This window comes from Cynoglossus semilaevis, chromosome 14 (assembly GCF_000523025.1).
Source record: "Cynoglossus semilaevis isolate Cse_v1.0 chromosome 14, Cse_v1.0, whole genome shotgun sequence".
Lineage (NCBI taxonomy): Eukaryota > Metazoa > Chordata > Actinopteri > Pleuronectiformes > Cynoglossidae > Cynoglossus > Cynoglossus semilaevis.
The window spans coordinates 19759272-19778941 of NC_024320.1; the positions used below are offsets into that span (position 1 = coordinate 19759272).

Below are 19670 nucleotides of genomic sequence, written 5' to 3' on the forward strand. Positions count from 1 at the left end.
AAAAATAAAACACTAGAATTTCAATACTGCCATGCCAAGTCAATTAAGGCATAAATGTCCTTATTTGTACTGGTAATGTTGTATAAACCAGACGGGTTTACATGCAACCAAATGTTCTTAAAACATTTGACCAGATATGTTATCCTTTGTAGAGAACAAATTTAGGATTAACCTAAAAAACCCTTCAGTTTTCACCTCAGTATGAGAAAACAAGAGATCTGTGAGTGGTATAAAGCAAGAGTAAACTGGTTAAAAAGACGGTCAGCAACCAGAGAAACTATCAACACCCACAGCTCATTCCAGAGTATCACTCTCTGAAACACCCACAGCTCATTCCAGAGTATCACTTCCATCAACAGCACACTCAGACATAACATGGGTTTTTGGACATTTTCCAGCTATGCATGGTCATGCCAAGCCTTTCCTCCAATTTCTTGACTTATGTTACACCGGACCCTCATTACACAACAGCAGTTTGTTTTCAAGGACCAGCTGGGCTCTACATGACATGAATCAACGTGTGGGAAACTGTATCAACACAGGAGGTAAAGGTCAAGACTGGCTTCTTATGCATCTTAAAAAGGAAACCGCTGTGGTGACATACTAACACGAAGTCAGTGCTGAGGCTGAGGAACCAGACATGGACAAAGATGGAAATGGACAAGACATGAAGTCATAAAACAAAACAAGCTTAAAAGGACCTTGGTTTATTTCTGTGCGCATTTAATTAAGAGGCTAAAATCCGTTTCCCCTGTAGCAGCTAGCTTCTCTGTGTTTACAGTCTGCATCATTAGACATGGAGCTCTTGCTTCAAACAGGGAATACAATGTTCACATCAGTTTCTTCCTCTACTTTACCTTCAATGTGTATTAGCATTGAATGACAGGATGCTACGACACAATGCAGTGCATGGTTGACACAATGCTGATCAAATCAACTGCAACTCCCTGTGAACCTTAATAAAGCAGTGGTTTCCATCACAATTTTCTCAGTACAACGTTTTAGCCAGCCCAGAGGAAATGACCTCATTAAAACTGAAAAGAGGAAGGAAGGAAGAACAACAGCAACATTCACTTGGAGAATGGGACGCCTGTCCCAGGTTGGAGCTTAGTCATCAGTCAATTCTAATGAAATTCTAAAGTCAGTCAATTCTAACAAAAACATAAGGAAGTTGATCCTGAAAGCCGAGACAATTGTGCTAAACTTCAACCCCAACTGTAGGAATTTCAACACTTTCTCCAAGTGGGGCTTAATTTATTACCTGGAATCTAAACATCCCCATCACTATCTGGAACTGAATATGAGAGGAAGGAGAGCAAGTCTTGGCTAACAATCATTCACACTCACATTCACACCTATGGTCAGTTTAGAGTGCACCACTTATGTAACTCTGCACGAGGGGAACACACAAACTCCATACAGCAACACCATCAGTTAGCACCTAGGACCAAACAGCATATCCTTTGCTATAAGGCAAGAGCACAAGCCGCTGTAACACAACATTGTTGAGGTAAAGAATAGTAAACATCTCCACCTGATGTTGTTAATCCCACTTAAGTAATCTCAAGATAACTGTAATCAACTGAAGCAGATTCCTTTCAGCTACAGCTGCACTCTATCATCATGCAGTGCTCCTCGTCCTCTTTACCTACTTTACCATTGCCTGCACGTTCTATTACACCTTGCTGAAAATAGAGTCACGGACCACTGAATATTCTTCCTATAGGGACCCTCGGAAAGCCACTGTTAGTCTTTGTGTCCACACTGACAGTTGTAAAAACAAACCTGCGGTCCAATATTAATTAGGTTTAATTAGTTTAATGTTCCACTGAGGAACATTAAATCAGACACTGTATCTTGTTAGAGATGAATGTCTGCCATTAAATTGAACTGTCATCTTGACGACAGTCTATTGCTCATGATAACCTTCGTCAATGGGCGTTACACAGCATTTGAGCAGAGAGCATCTCTTCTGTTCTGACTCATATAAACAATCATCATAACAGCAAGGAGAAGCAGTTATGTATGAAATATGATTGAGATATACAGTATATAAATATACACATACATATATATAACTCCACTTAAAGTATATGAAACTCAGAAGTAGCCAGTAGGAAAAAAAACGACAAAAGCTCAAAGGTGTTTTTTCTTACCTTTTGAACCAATGTTACGTTTGAGCCACAAAGTCAAGTAGTCCCAGAGTGGAACACATTCATTGGAAATGGATCTGAGCCGTTCTGGCTCTAAGTCCATCTTTAAGTTGTAGTGGAGTCCAGACCATAACCTTTAATCTGCAGCTCTGTTTTAGCTGACCACAGCCAGGAAATAAAACGCCCTGTGGCAAATAAGGACCCCCCCCCCGCTCCCCAGACCCTCACCCACCCACTCTCCCTCTGCCCTGGTGCATTTCCTCCCTGCAGGCCAGCACTTCCTCCCCAAACACAATCACTGCCTTCTGGCTCACGTGTACAGTTCAAGTGTAAAGGAACGACCCCACAACTAAAGGACAATAAAAACAAGATCAAATTTTACTTATTTTTTTCATTTGACTTATTCTTCTGTCCAATTAATTGTATATTATGCTAATTGGTTATGTACAAGTACAAGGGAAAGCATCATTTACCATTAGGCATTTATAATTACCATCATTATTTTTTATTATATTGTCACTTTTTTTGGACTGCTAACTTTTTAGTATATTAAAGTAACAGTGTTGAGGAATGTAAATTACATGGATAATGAAACACAACCAATATACATACCTGTCAGAGATGACAGTGGGGAGTGAGGCCGTGGCAAACCTGTGGACTGACCGCTTCCTATCAGGCTTTTTCTGTTGCTTGTTCTGCAGCTGTAAAACCACAGATGTAAATGTGAGGCAGGACAACAGACAGTTTCATACAAACACATTAGCAGGACTTAGTGAAGGACACAGCAGGAAGAAATTAGTCCAAAATGTCACAAGTCAGTGTACCACCATCATGAATCGAAGCTCAAAGAAGAAAGTGACAAAAGAGCTACAAATTTAACTCTGCTGTATATTGCACAACATTTAAGTAAGTCAATTTGAAATCACAACAATAACTTTGTTTTTCTCCTGATTACAGATTAGTTTAATGTTTAAAACTAATATAAAGAATGGGTTCTGAAATGTTTTTAATTTTGTGTTCTTTTACATCGGATCAAATCTTGAAACCTCTAAACTGCTTGGCCAAGGTGAGTCTACTTCAAGGTCAGTCTTTTATTAAACCTCATCAGAGAACAGAACAACTTCTGACCCCACTTTTATTCTTAGATTTTTTTAATTTTATTTTCAAGGTCCTACAAATTAAGATAAAAGGACACTTACTGCATAGCTTTTTGCTTTTAGCTGAATATATATATTTATACGCATCAAGATGCAGTCCTACAATGACCTCCTAGTCAGAGACAACAAAGCAGAAGGGGGAGAGAGAGCACCACTGTTCCATCTCTCCTCCCTGCTTGTTACACCTCTGAATATAAAGAATGATAGGATGCACTGTGGCTTCTGCAGTGATGCAGAACTGTGTTAGCAGGTGGCCTTCATCTCTTTGTCATTGCTGCTAGTGCTTCTGCTGCAGAGCAGCTTGTACAGGTGATACTGCAGAGCCTCCAAAGTTTCAGTCACGTTGCAAAAGCTCAGTAAAACATAAGGTAAAGAAAAACCCAAAAAACACCATTAAACACAATTATTTTGGGGTGTTTGGTTGTGGTATACATTATATACACCATACCCATTATGGTTTGGCATTGTGATGTTTTATCAACACAGATGTATTGCTGCTTTACCAATGAGAAATCCAATTGAAGAATTGAATTACAGCACCTCAAACACAACCTCAGATAGAACTGATCAAAATCACATGTGGTCTAATCTGGTCAACATCATAGCAAATCAGAGATGACTTGGAAAGAAGAACTAGTTTGGATTTTGCATTAAAAATGAATCCCAATGTAACATTTTCAATGTTATGTTTAGGTTTCTAACCAGGACCAAAATGGAGAAACGCAGTATGCAGCACTGTACTGTGTGAGGTGAGATAACCCAGGTGCATCATGGTGGGATCAACTAGTGGCTGACACATATTTGTTATCAGGTACATTTTCAACATGTTGTGGAAAAATCAACTAGTCTCTTATACTAAATTATTGCCTTGGCATATTATAACATATTAACAATTATTATAATTTTGTTTACAGCATCCTTCCAGTAAAGATGGAGCTAAATTCTTGTTGCCAAAGCTAACCCAAAAATTCTACATACTGTACATTTAGGGTGAAAATTAGAGAAAAAAGAGGGGAAAAAAAACAACTTTTTTTGGGATGTTCTTAGTTTGTTTTGAGAAAAAATAAAGAAATGCAAAGTTCTGACTTTGCATTTTAAGCCTAGTGAACCGTGCTATCAATGATTTGCATCGATGTAAAATATAAACAAAGTATGATCTGTGAGACCAGCAAACAGATTATTCAGCATGACACTGTTATCATGACTTCTGTTATCAATCATTTCATTGTTAAGCATATTTACAGTATATCTTAAACACCAACTTAAAGATTTATTGGCCAACACCTACCTTCTACCTTCACATCTAAATGTAAGACAATCCAATAAACCAGCAGGAAATCCATATTTGGTTGAAATTTCTGACCTCTAGTGCAATCACCTTTCATGAATCGGTTAGCACAAAATAAAAGTGTGGATATATTTGGTGCACAGTATCAAGTTTAACATCTATTCATATCCACCCACTGTGGATTAGGCCATGAGAATACCACCACTGATGCCAAATCAATCGTCTGGTCACCACCATTTCAGAGATGTCCACTCAAGTGGACAACAAACCAACAAACCAGCCTGTGGATAATATAACAAGAAACTGCTGCAGCTCATAATGGCTTTGTCAAGAATGGTGTTCAGATGCATCTTAATGTCAAAAAGGCTGAGTGATATCATGTTGATATAGTTGGGCTGTAAATGGTGGCGAAATAAGCTCTGGGCTAAAAAGATAAGGAGAAAGTAGGCCAGTGTTGCATGTCATACTGCAGATGTTTAAGAGTCCTGGAGCGGATCCATAAGAGGTTTTACAGTCTCACTTGCAAAAGATTATAAAAACCATTTCAGAAGTGCACATCGAAACTTCACAACCTTTGTCACATTTTCTCAAACTTTATAACGACCTACATTATTTCAACTCTTTCTCACAAAGTGATCTGTCAGAGTGAGACTTTCAGATATCGGTGTGGTTACATATTTTTGGATAAGCAAGGAGACAAAAATAACACCCTTTGATTTGTAATACTTTTGATCAGTATTCTGAAAAGTCTAATCTTGACCTATGTCAACAAAAAGCCACTTTTAGAAAGCATTTAAGTTTCAGTTCTGTCAGGTGAGCTGACAAAAAGATCAAAGCAACATAATCTGATGTTTCCTGCTGTAAAACCAAATTTCAAAGTCATAAAATGACACACAGGGCTCTAATAATAGTATGTAAACCTTGCCACCTGGGTAAAAAGCAGTTTTTAGCCACTGCAGAATGCTCATCTGCAGACCAACATCACCTTCTACACCTCAGCTTATCCTCTAGCTATGCAGATAGTTTAGTAGTTAACTTTAAATTTTTTCTGTGACAAAAGATCTAAAACACATTTCACTTAAATTGAAGTGTTCTGATGGTGTATATGTGACACTAAGACACATCTTTCAGATTCTTTTTTATGATAATACTCCAAGAATTTGAGTATTAAAAAAAACAAAGAAACGAAAAGTTGATATACAAGTAGTTGGAGGTAAGGTCATTTCACCCAAGCACCTCAAGGTTCAAATACCATTACAATGCACGTCAGCTTCAGATTAGATGGCTTGTGCAGACCAGATGACAAAGCTGACTGAACAAAAAGTCAAATGGATTGTGAGGAACTGTAAACTGATTAATACCGTTAAGGAAATCAACCCTAATGGATCTACAAGCCAATGTCATGACCCCAATGACATGAGTGAAGGAACATTTTTTGATCAGGATTGTGATAAGTCTACTCTGGATCCTTTTTAAAAAAAAAAAAAAAAAAACTTTTCCATATTAATTATACACTTAATAGGATTAGTCACAAAACAAAAACATCCCCCTGCGGTTATTTGTCTTTGTTCTAGTTATATACAAAAAGAAAAATTAATATATGTCATATAAATGAATGCTGATCAATCCACAGCTACCCCATAAATCTGAATGAAAATTGTATTTCTTTGGCAGCCCACTGATCAACACTGATCATCCATATTTATAAATCAGGTCAGAGGCAAAAATAATACACAACACCTGGATTTAAGTGGCACAGCTTTGCACCAGAATCTCTGCATTGACCATGGATGAAAGAAAGCAACAAGCAACTGTGTCTGAGCATAATATCAATATCAAACATATTTGTTCATTTCTTGGTTATATTTATCAACACACTGAAGTTCCTTCTACTTTATTTCCATGTGTTAACTATAAGAGGTGACAACATACTCTGAAAAGGAAATACGACTGCCTTAACAACAAACAATCAAGTGCCTTTAACAAAGAAAACACTACACAATAGGTGAACAGGAAACTCCCAGCTTTATATTGACACTGGCTTCATAAAGCATCTCAGTTCACCTCCAATAAAAAACAAACACACAGTACTCTGGTCATTTACTGACATCTAAAATCTTTAAAAATCATTTTTGTATAGGCAAGCGCCATAGGTTGGTCTAAAGATGTTACCTTTTTGAGCGACGCAACCGAGCTCCACTGAAGAACTGAGGCAGGGTAAAGTTGGACAGTACTGTCCACAGACTGGAGTCGGACATTGTGTGCAGATCATGCCAATGTGGGGAACAGAGGAGGGGCTTTTGAAGGCAAGGTGAGGAGGAATGAGAGCTATCGGTGTTCAGAACTACGTGACTCCCAGTGCAGTCCTGACAGGTAACTCTGCAAAAACAGTCCTTCGGTCCACACGTCCTCTGCACAGGCACATCTGCAGAAAGCTGCGGCATGAACACTCTGGCAGCGAGGGCACGTCCTCCTCCTGTGTCCTCACATTTAAAGTAATCCAAGAAGGATTCTGAAAGGCACACCTCGTGTGATCCAGGTCAGGTGTTGATAGTCGCTACTGTCGTACGGAAATGACACCTAATACCACCTGACTCTTTGTGTTCCAGTCTCACTGCGACTCTGCTCTGTATCCCAAACTTTCTTCCTGCTGCCTTCACTCAACATGCTCCGTATCATGTAACAGACAGCTACCACTTCACAGCCTGTGCAGGGGGGTGTTTGTTCAACGTAGGAGTACCGCATTATCAGTGGATGCTGCTGTGCTTTCACTGTTTCTATAAACTGGCACACCCCAATAGTCTGGAGGGTCAGACGTTATTAACGAGGACCAATCAGAAATGGAGATGTTCTTTGCCCCCTGCTACAGTTGTCCCTCTGCTCTTTCCTACGTACATGAACCGTACAGGAGCCTCACCTTAACTTCATCACCTTTGATCCTTGAAGCACGTTTCTATCAACCATTAGCAGATTATAAGCCAAACACAAACACTGACTGAGAAACATGACACTCTGGTCATTTCTCCATTTAAGCGAATCAAACGTTTTAAACAATACTGGTTCAAAGACAGTCTGACTATGATAGTCACTCACCAACAGGACAAGCCAGGCTGTACCAACACACACTACACAAGACACTGCCTTTTGTCAGTCTGGTGATGAATTTCATTAGGAGCCACTGCATAAATGTGTGATTTCAGTTGCCCGCTTCTGACAGTTGCCCATGGAGAGCCAAGTACACAGACACATACAGTACAGTTCACCAAGTGTCAGCATTACAATATTCAAACCAGACGAGCCAGTATACAAAACCCAGACACAACTTAACCTTTGTTTCAAGCATTGATAACTAATAATCAAAGACTGTTCTCTACAGCACACAGCAAAGGCCAGAGGCTACAACAGCCCAACACCACCAGCTGTGATAAGACGACAAACTCTTATATCCACTCATGAGTCACACTGCCGTGTGATGGATTGATGATGAAGTACATGTTAAATTCACAAAACGCCAGTAGATATTTGCTCAGACGATCTGCCACAAAGTCAACCTCTGCACAGGTCTGAAAATTATAAAATATAGAAGCCTATATTCAGGGGTACTCGGTTTACAACGTCCTCAACCTACAGCGTTTTTGTGGTGACGTCACACTCTCCCATTAATTTATTAAGAAAGTCTTGTTCTATCACTTAGACATATGTCGTTAAAATTACTAGTAGCACACCTACAACCCTGTGTTATCAGAAATCATACTGCCACATTTCCCTGTGAGTTTCCTGTTACAGTGTCTCAGTCTGTCTCCCTATAGGCCGGGGTGACAGGCTTCACTCTAAATATGGCTCTGCTCCGTTTCTGTGTTCCACATTAAAAAAAACTGTCGTCGGTTCAAAGTCAAACTTGCACAGAGTGAGGTCACTGGAAACACATGGAGAAATGTGTTTCATTGTTCATTCCATGACCCATCGTAGATAAGGATGATATGTTCAAAATATTAAATGTAAAATGATGTATTCACTTAAATATGTGCTTAAGAGTTAAAGGTATAAAACATTGAAATGTAGATAAATGTATTGATGTATCAATTATGAAGTTCTGTGTTATGCCCTAGAAATAAAAGTTATTTATTGTATAAAAGTTTCAGCTGTTGCTAACTCAATAACTGTCAGATATAATACACAAAGCAAACACAGCAGTCTGTAGTTTGGTAGTAATAGTCTGACCTGTTTGTAGAACAGTGGGTAATTTGCTTTATGTATGAGATGATGCTGCCAAATTTTCCCAGGAAAATCTGTCCAAGCAATAGTTCTGAACTAGGTACTTAATTTCCAGCTGGCTTTAGAATGCAAATAAGGAAGGACATTTGTTTTCTATGTAAAGTCCGTAGTTTGACAAAACTGTAGCAGTAAGAGATGTTTTAAGCAAATAATAGACATTTAAAAATCAAAACACTAGAAGCCAAGTTTGAATCAAAGACACATTTTAAATTCTGTAGAGATGAGGGATATATTTAGAGCAGTGTTTCCCAACGTTTGAGCCACACCACATTTTTTACATTAGGAAATTCCCATGGCGCCCCAGAAAACAAAACTGACGCAAAAGGTATATATAATGAGCCTCAAGGATCTTCTACTTTTAATATTCTCACAATACAGTTATTCAGGGTGGAAGAACGTGTTTAGTTGAAAACAACGGTAAAATATTTGCAGGAATTGAAGAAAGACACGAAGACACGAAGATCTTCTACAGGTCTCTTTTTTGTGTTTATAGCAATCAACCTATTAGGTGAATTAAGGTAATTTTCCTAAGCATGTCCTCTCAACATACACTAGTGACGGAGATAAGGAGACTGAGGGAGAGACACAAAAAACACTGTCATCTTTCGTTTCTCTTAAGGTTTGAAGAGTTTGACTACAGAAACAAAGTAACTGGGTTTGTATGTTTAGTCCTAATATGTTCCACACTGTCCATGATTCTCATTTCTATTTAAAACACGTCTAATATTCACTTTATTCTCTAGGGATAGGGAATGTGTTACAATATGAATGTTGACCTAACAACTAGCACATATAGCATTAGCTTGTCTGGACTTTTATTTGTATTATTTATTACCTGTGGTGTGAGCAGGTGAGCATACAGTATAAATGTGCTGCTTTGAGAGCAGGTGCTACACAGGAGGGATGTTGGTTTCACTGTTAGATTTCATGTCCACTTGGTGGAAGTTTACTTTTCTTTTCTTTTTTTACATTATACATTACATACGTTTTACTGATAATACTTCCACTGTGGTAGGCATTTACTTAATGTAAAGACATAGTGATTTTCCCATTAAACAAATACCAAGATAAAGTATTAAAATTCTTTACAGTAAAGACTGGTCCAAATCAGAATTTGTGTAAAAACTTTTAGTTTTGTACTATAACCTGACTGACTGACAGTGTGGTAAAACTCCTCTCTGTGATACTGTCTGTACATGTCATTCTTGTTAAATGTATCATGTGAACATGTTATCATTTGCTTTTCCCAACACTTCACATTGGCTCACAGTTGACGCTCTTTTGAGGTTCTGCTACTTTCCCAGTAGAAATTTATGTAGAAAAACTCTCCCACAGTAGCAGACACTGCATGCGGCTCAAAAAGGGATAATAATAATTTCATCATGCACATCTTCAACCATGAGAGGGCTATAGCAGCTAGGATGTTATGCAAATGTCCATCACGTGGTAGTAAAAATGCGTTATCAAAGATGTAAAAACCAGACAGCGTGGAGCATATGAACTGGACTTAACCTGTGTGTTGAGACCGATCGATTAAACCCCAAGGGTTAACACAGCATTAGTTAAAATGCCTCTACATTCTCGTATGGAGCTGAGTCACTGAAATGCCTGCTGCACTTGCCTCTGTGCAGAAGCTGAGCAGAACAACAAGATCAGAGGTGACATGTGTGGGCGTTCCATGCTATTCATTGATACAGAAACATGTTTTGAGTGTTTTGAATGAGCGGGATGAATGCCTGTGTGAGAAGCAGCCACATTTTAGCATCTGGATCATACAGAGAGAGAGCTTGGACCATGTATCCTTATCAGAAAGGCATACATGTCATGTTTGTACTACGGGTTTTTAATCATTCTGTTATCAAGCTGCCTAGGGATTGTGGGTATAAAGATCCGTAAAATCCACATAAATGTTGAGCAGCAGCTTGAAGAAAATAATGCTGATAAACACGTGTAATGAGTAATGCTGATGCGTGCACTTCTCATGACTACCATTGATTTGACATGTTAACAATATTAACACTGGTAAGAGGCAAGACCACAGTCAATTAAAAAATCTACAAAACAATGAAAAAAAAAATTATGTTAACCATCCTCAGTGAATTAAATGTGAATTTCTTCATTTAAATGAATAAAAAAAAAATCAAACTGATGGAGACTCTCTGTTTTTTTTTTTTCAAATACTGCAAATCCTACTTAGCACATGAAAGAGATGCATAAGCCCAGATCAGAGAGAGGGGCAGATGGGGGAAGGGGTGGAACTATCAACATTATATAAGAACTGTGTCCTTCTCTCTAAGTGGCATTTCTACGGCAGATGAATGCGGGAGGTCAGGATGAACTACTGTCAGCCTTCACAGATGAGCAGGGGACTGACTCAGACATTCAGTAATGCCTGATCAGAACAACACAGCTATGGTTGAAGAGCTCTTGCTTACCTCCAGAAATGAAAAGCGTGCAGCGGGCTGCACGGGCTGCAAGGACTAGTGGGAGTGGGGCTCAAGCTTCGTGGGGTGAGGCTGTAAGTGTAAATGAGGTTAAATGTAGTGAATAGTTGTCTTTTATCTTTTTCTGACACGCTCACAAACGCACACACAACCCTAACCCCCACAAAACTATGTTCCGATTAAAACAGCAGCATCAAGAAGAGTAGATTAAGTCAAAATAAGAAGCCGTTCCCTCAAGGCATTTGTCTGGTTCTGCAACACTTGTTTGACAACTGAACTAAACAGAATATTGTGGTGTTTGAGTATCAACACAAGCCCGTTTTCATTAGAAAGAGAAAAATAGAAGACATTGTTGAGTATCAGTTGAGCTATGAGGGACGTCTGTTGTTGTTTGATGCCACGTACTGAGCAAATGATTCATTTATAGAATCAATATTGCAAATTGTAATGTAAATATAAAAAGGTAAACTGACAAATGTCACTTTCTTTAAATTACTTGCATTTGCAGCATAATTCTGTGCGAGTTTTCATGCCATAACACTCAATTATTGGGATTCCAGTTTCCAGTAGATTTGTTGTTTACAACTGTGGCTTTAATTTCTAAGGCTAATGTAGCTAACTGATGTAAGAAAATATTGTTCTCCAGAACTAAAAGCCAAGGTTTGACCATTGTATCCAGATGATTCATCCCATGCTCAGATCATTAGCTGGCAGTTACTGTTATTTAAATTAAGACTCAAGAATAATTGTTATACTGACAATCATACAGCGGGACTCAAGAATTTCTAATTGTTATACTGACAATCATACAGCGTACAGTTAACTTTGCTTTGTACCTACTGAGTAAACACTTCTTTTTTAATACAGAGAAACCGAAAAACTGACTGTGCAGTGAATGTACTGAACGTCTGATTAATTTCATTTTTTTTTTGCTGCAGACAAGTAAAGGTGATGTGATCTGTTAGTACAAAGAAACAAATCTGTTTTCTCTGACTACGTGTACTGCACTATGAATATAATAATTTAAATGAACTGTTAGAAATTTCCAGGAAATGCTGCATGACGGTTGGCTACACAGTGAAATAACAAGGGTCATGTTAATTTCTTGGTTAAGGTTCATCTGTAGATTTTAATATTACCTTCCATTACAATGCAGATGAAAATTTTAGCAGCTATCATCTCTTGTGTTCTGGTATTTTACATGCAGGGAACTATGACAAATGCCTTGTTGACCCAAATAAAAATCAGCATCGAGTATAAAAAAGGCGAGGTAAATCTGCCAAGTAAACTTAGAGTCTTTAGTAAATCATTGATTTCTTTTTTTTTTTCCCCCTTAGTGACAACAGACCTATCCGAGGCGTGCTGTGTGTTTGTTTCCTGCTCATGCACCACTTGCATGTGTCACGCCAGAAAAATAAAAGCACATTGTGGATGAAGATACATGCGTGAGCATTTTCATTGACAAACACACGCACACGCACATACACAGAGTGACTATTGCCTAGCTGTAACAGATCTGACGTTAGACTTCCTGCTGCAGATGCTGCTGCTGCTAATGCTAATGCTAAAACTGAACAGAGCCTAAAGCCAATGTGAAAGACAGCAACATATGACACAGAGACAGATGAAGCTGCACACTGCAGAGGAGCCATCTCCCCCTCACAAGGACACGGAGGAAAATACTCACTCAAGAGTCAGCCCCGGTATTCTCAGTCTCTCCCGCTGGGCTTTCATGGTTGAACTGTGCTTGTTTGCTCTGTTGTGGTCATGATATGCATGCACATTGGCTGTCTGCCGCCCGTCTCAGACTGACAAAAGAGCCATACGCAGCCACCACAGTGCAAGGAAAAGAACCGGTTTCATTTGCCCCCACAAAAAGGAGGGGGCAAAAAAGGGGGGCCTAGGCTCTTGTTTTGGTCTTTCCACGTTCCACCTTGAAGCTGTCAAATGAGATCCTCAGCTGCCTGCAGAGGGCACGGAGGCAGGACAAAACCCATTCTTCCCTCCCCTAGTACACGCCCCTGCTCCTTCACTACGCATTTACATTCAACACCCCCCCCCCCCCCCCCCCCTCCAACCGCCAGGACTCCTCCCCCTGCTGGCTTGCTACACAGCAGAAATGAATCCAATGAATTAAATGTACAGTGTGTCTGCTCCTCTTCCTGCAGTCACCTTGACACTGGGCCGACACATTACACAGTGCGATGTCACCACTGCTAGCAATGATGTCATCTTCAGGAGGAAACACCTAATGCACCACAATCTGCCAGAGCACATCAGTCATTGCCTGATGAGTAACTGAATCCATCCTAGTATAAGTATAAATACACCGGTTAATGTCATGACACATTTTGAACATAAACAAACACGAGGTAAGAGTCCTGCGGGGGTGTCTGGTGTGAGTCTCATGGCAATAAAGGGATTTTATTGCTGGAACTCGAAACAACTGACAACGATGCAGACCATTCTACGGCAAATAATTACGTGTTCATTTTTATAAAATGACAACCTGTCACGATCATATTTACCCAGTGCTCTGTTTTTAAAGTTTTGTAATATAAAAGAACAAAAATAGCCTGTGGCTCACTAACAGAAAACGTCCTTTGACAAACCAAATAAAAGGAGTCATTCTTTGTTTTTCCATCACAGAATGAGATAAACAACAAAACAAATGCATAAGGAAGTACTCCCTTAAGTCAGTATTATTGCCCACTAAATAAGAATGGTGGTGTGTCACCGCAAATGACAGTGGGTGGCAATAATGCAACAAAAACAAAGGCAGCTGCCGCTAAAAATATGAATTAAAGGGGTCCCGCATGAGGGGAGCAGGGAGAGAGGGAGGCACTGTAAAGGCAACAAACACATTTTTTACTTCACCCTTAAAATCCAACTGTTGTTTGATGATATTCCGGGGCCAGTTGAAATCAAAGCACCACAGCACAGCTGCCTCACGTCTTCACCCAGTTAACTGGTGGACTCTTTAAGCCAACCGATGAAAGATGGAAACAAAAACTGAATCACAAAAGAGTCCGTTGTAAAGACAGACATGAAGTCTGGAGAGTTGTTCACACCTGGTGCAAACCAGGGGTCAAAGACCTGAGTCCGTTGACGAGGAGAGTTGTTCACCCCTGGTGCAAACCAGGGGTCAAAGACCTTTTTCTAAAGCATTTTCACACAAAACTATATTTTTACAAAGTTTCCAGGTGACATAAATTATAAACTATTAAAAGGTGCTTCACCTACAGAGTGTCCCAAGTAAAAATACAGAAGGTACTTGGAGTAAGGCCATCCCTGCATTCTAAAACATATATTATAGTATAATGGAAAAATGAATAGAGCAGAGGTGAACATCATAAAAAATGTCCTACATTACCTTAATATTAACACAACAGCACTTGTCCCTGCAAATGGAAGTCAATGTCTAAAAAAAACTCTGACCTGCATGTAATGCATGCAGGTGTTCTCCAATATTGCACCATAGCAGTTTGTCCGTTTCACAGAAAAGAATGAGAAAGAAAATATTTGGATAGTTTAGAATCAAGTCTTTTTTGTGACCAACTAAAAGTATTCATGGACATTTTTTGGCCCAGATTTTTCACCATCATGTTGCTAAATGACAACACCAGCTGATTGTGTATTTCTTGTGAGAGCTTGGTGGTAGTAATTTTTGTTTTTATTACACTTCCAAAAAGACATTTCAATGAAACTAAGATATTTGTGGCTTTCAAATATGAAATGAAATGATTGAGTCATTTAAACACAATGTCTTGGTGCAGCACAACACCAGGCAGTTTAAGCCACTTGGGGGCAGTGCAACAAGCTGAAACACAGTAAGGTGTGTTACCATGCCCTGTACTGTAATAGGATTCATGAAGAGAAGACAGAAAAAGTACAGCAACCAAAACAGAACAAGGAAAATTAAAATGTAGTAATACAATTCTGTCAAGTTATTTGGGTTTAAAGTCTAGGTAACACTTCAACATTGTATAACATTAGTTGTTATACAATGTAAAATGATGGCTGTTTGAAAGTTTTATAAAATCTCCCAAAGAGGTGACAGTGAGGACAACACTGACACTCAGCCGAGTCGGTTTTTGCTGAAGGAAAATGTGCCACCTAGGAAAGTAAGACACTGTTATGTGTTTGTTTGATTTAACAATACATTATTCATGTCATTTTTACATACTGTAAACAAACCGTATGTATACAAATCAGATATTATACAAATCGAGGTCATTAAATAACGAATAACACGTTCAGACAAGGAACAAATGTGTTCATTTCACCTGCACTGACACTGAAGGTAGACTGTGAAGAAGAGTTTTTATTATGTCTTACCAAAAATAGATATTGATTGACTCCTAATACACTTCAAGAAATGTTCTCCACACTTAATCATTTGCATATTTACTTATTTACTACTCTTCCCTCTGGTGGGTTGTCTTATATTTTCTTTAAATTGCCTTCTGAAAACATTGTTAATTTAAAAGAAATGGTAAGGCCAAAAATTCACTTGTAAAAGTATAGGTTTGGGTTAAATGAGGCTCGCAAATGATTACATTTTTTAGTCTGATTAAGTTTGTGCATTGATCACAATTAGTAACGAAACTAGATAAATCCATATTCCTGAATACAATGGTTTTTTTTAAATTAACTTTTTTCCTGTATTATGGTATGGCACAAAAGTTTAACTCAACATTTTGCTTGATAGAGTTGGTGGACATCAGTCATACATATGAGTCTTGATGTTGAAGTTTAACAATGCAGCAAGGGATTGCCTTCAAAACTTTGGTGAAGCTGTTGTCCTCAACAACATTATTCAGTGGACAGACTCCCTAAATCCATTTGACCATTGTGTCAGTCAGCTCATCAGCCGTAGACTTATTTACTGCCTTGTTCTTGTGAGGCTTGTCTGATGTAAGCCTGGCATCTGACCTGAAGTTGAAGCCTCTATAAACACACACTGGGCATTTAGATGGTATTCTGAACTCAAGGACCTGCTGTTAATGAATTACAAAATAACTGGATTAAATATCAAAGGACAAAGCTCTTTTGAAATCCATGTTCATTATGTTTTTGGCTGAAATCACAATTAGTGTGTCATAACGAGGTGGAATTTTCAGTACACTATAAAGAAGTGTTATTTTCTGGGACTGCATTTCAGTCAGTGCTTTAAAAACCATGGCAACCTGGATGTCATGTCACTCATACAGTTCAACCAGGGACAAGCTTTTCAGTACAGAGCTGATATGTGGGCAGGAGAAAATAGAAAGAAGTCTGGACATGATATAAAACTAAACTAAAAAAAAAAAAAAAAGGAACATTGGAAATGATCCACTAGCCAGAGCATGAACCCTTATTTCATCAAATCTGCTGGACAAAAGCATGACAAGAAGATCCAACAATCCAACACACTGGAGGTCAAACTGAACATTTGGTTCAGCTGCCCTCTGACTTTGTTATTAAAGTCTGTGGCATTTTACCTGAGTTGCCTTTTGTCCAAAATTTTGGGTGAAACATAAAAAAGTCCGTGGATCAAAGATCTGTGCAGAGTACTGTGTGTGTGTGTGTGTGTGTGTGTGTGTGTGTGTGTGCGTATCAGAACTAGTAATACATGATAAACTGTGTCCATAAAAAGAACAGCAATAAAATAACCACTCAAAAATATCTCGACAATAACCTTGTCAGTGGCAATTCATCATGGAATTCATGAAGTATCTTGACAGCATCTGCCGTTTGAGTATCTCCATAAAAAAAAAGGCCGTGTCAGAAGAGGAACACCTAAAGTCTGCAGCAGCCTCCTTACAGTATATCCCATTGCTGGAACTGCAACAAGCTTCATTTTTGTGTAGATGGTTGAAAGTTGAAACGATTGCTTTCATTTGGTCAACATATTCAGTGTCTGTGTATTAAGCAACAAACAGTAGTAAAAAAAAGTTTTCCTTTTCTTTTTCTTTTTTCATATAAACAGGACCCCAAGTTTTCCTTTTCTTTTTTCATATAAACAGGACCCCACAAAAGACTGTTGACGACTGAGGACAGGCTATTAACAGGCCTCAGCCATTGTTCCAGTGCACACCATACTGTCAGAAAGATGCCATTCATCACTCACAGAGCTGTTAAACATAAATCCTACTAATGAACGACCCGTGGCCTTTTCAGTCTAACACAATAAAATCCAGACTGTGCAGTGATGGAAATTGACAATTTGACAAGGCGAACCACAACATTTGATTATTTTCCCCAAAGATGTGGGATGTGTTATTCTGATGGTCACTGACTCCCTTGGAGACGGTGAGAAGTATTTAAATGAACTGCGGCCGTGATGAATTTGAAGCCCTCCTATCAACTTTGTCATAACCAAACATCATTGCTATGGTTACCAAGGTCAGATGAGGCTCCGGCTCTCTAAATAAACCTGATGCAGATGGTGATCTGAGAGCAGCCCACTGCCACTAATGACTTACCTCTGGGTCTGTGGGCGCCCTCTTTTTTTTCTTTTTTACCAAAGGGGGCAGTGAGGGCAACAGTGTATTAGGGATAAAGGTTTTTCTGTGAGATGAACTAAACCAAATTCAGAGACAGAAAGTCTGTAATGTCTCACTGGGAAAGCATCACTTCAAAACCTAAAAAATGGAAATACAATGCATGGATTTAATGTATGCATTTGATTCAAAAATTGTATATATATTTATTTAATCATGAGGTCAATAAGCATGAAAAAATTACTAGATTATGTGTGGATAAAAAAATGTTTTTTCCCAAAACTGACAGCTGTGAAGCACCTGCAGGTAAACAAAGAAATGCTTTGAACATGTTTTTTAGAAAAATGTACCGTGAACAAAGATTTAACAAAATATAATAAATAACTTAATTGGATGGTTAGTAGCCCCTTGGTGACCAACGCAGATGTTTGTGGTTTTTCTACATAGAACGAAGGACAACGGATAATTAGAAAGAAAAGGGAACAACACTGAAGCAAATTTAAGGCAGATCATCCGACTGATGACAGGTGGGCAACAGAAATCCAAGACATCTTTCCTCAGTAATATAAAAACAGAATATTCATTCAGACAGGAAGATAGGTATTTAGGACGCAGGCTCCAACACCAGATTAGAGACACAATTTCTGTCAGAACAGGTCAAATTTATCTTTAATATGTTCTTTTTTTAATATGCTCCACACCAAGTTAGAAAAATCAATATTCCACGTACCAGAAAATAAATAACCTATGATTGACAGAAAGGAATTACTAACATCTTTTACCGAGTAACAATTGGTAAGATGATTCACTGCAGTTGTCTCTTGTCACCAACTAAACAAAGAGTACACCGATTAATTAAATGTGACAGAAGCAACTGCACAAAATGTGAAACTCTGAAGAACAACAAGAACTTTTCCAAGTCAGGTACGTGCCGTCAGGACAGGTTTTGTTGCTATTTTTGAAACCAACTCCCCAAAGTGTTCATGCTGCAGTAGAGGACTGAGTAGATTAAACACCGAGAACATTCGCAAATCTTTAAATTTAATCAAACTAAATTAGATTTAGGAAGCCCAGTCACTCTATGGCCTTTTTAAACTTAAACTCTGTAATATGAAAAGTCTACTTCCACTTTTGTTTAAGTATTATAACCTGCTGACTATGTATTATTATATGTAAAGTCGTTCGGACTTACTTTATTTCTAGTTGCATGTCTGACCTCATAAACATGCAACATGGACGCCTAAAGATAAAAGCCAAGTTAAAAAGAAATGTAATAACAGGTACTCACAGACTGCCTCTTCTTGGAAGACTCAGCTCTTTCTGCAGGAGAAAAAGAGAAAAAGAGTTAAGCACAAAAATGTGTTACTTTCTTAAGTAGGCAACATTTATATGCAAAACTATACACAAACTTATTTCAGAGGTTAATAAACATTGAGTGTTGAAAAACGTCATTTCCATATTTAGATGTAAAACATCTGAATTAACACAACAACAATGAGGAGCCAATCAGTTTACAGGGGACTTTACATTTTTCTTCTAGTTTTTAATAGTTCGAAAACTTTGGAGACCTTGGTATAAGGCAACAGTGACTAGTGCTACATCAGTCGTGTACCAGACTCCATCACTGCAGCATGGCGGTTTCAAATTTCCACCTTTGGTCATAACAGTCAATGGATAAGCGGATGAAAATGGATGGATGGATGGATGGATGGATGGGTCATTATGGAAAGGACAAATTATTCCTTTTTAAATTTTTTTTTTTTTTGGAATGTAAAATATACATTTTTAAATTTATTTATATACATTGTAACTTATTTTCAATTAAGTAATTAATTTATTTTTAAAAAGTACACTACAAAGCTTATTTT

The 19670-nt window shown here is 38.4% G+C and overlaps 1 protein-coding gene across 5 annotated transcripts in view; it reads right to left on the minus strand.

The window, feature by feature from the left end:
* The window catches only part of mast4 (microtubule associated serine/threonine kinase family member 4), a 69208-nt gene that overhangs the window by 17482 nt on the left and 32056 nt on the right, over positions 1-19670 (minus strand). For 4 of the 5 annotated variants that reach the window (XM_008325733.3, XM_008325732.3, XM_008325734.3 and 1 more), the window contains 2 exons: positions 19091-19122; positions 2766-2854 (listed from right to left, as the gene is read on the minus strand). In XM_008325733.3, coding sequence (XP_008323955.1) covers positions 2766-2854; positions 19091-19122 — 121 coding nt within the window. Of the gene's footprint in view, positions 1-2765; positions 2855-11308; positions 11390-13004; positions 13370-19090; positions 19123-19670 lie in introns of those variants that run through there. The other variant, XM_017038632.2, reaches the window with a different exon arrangement.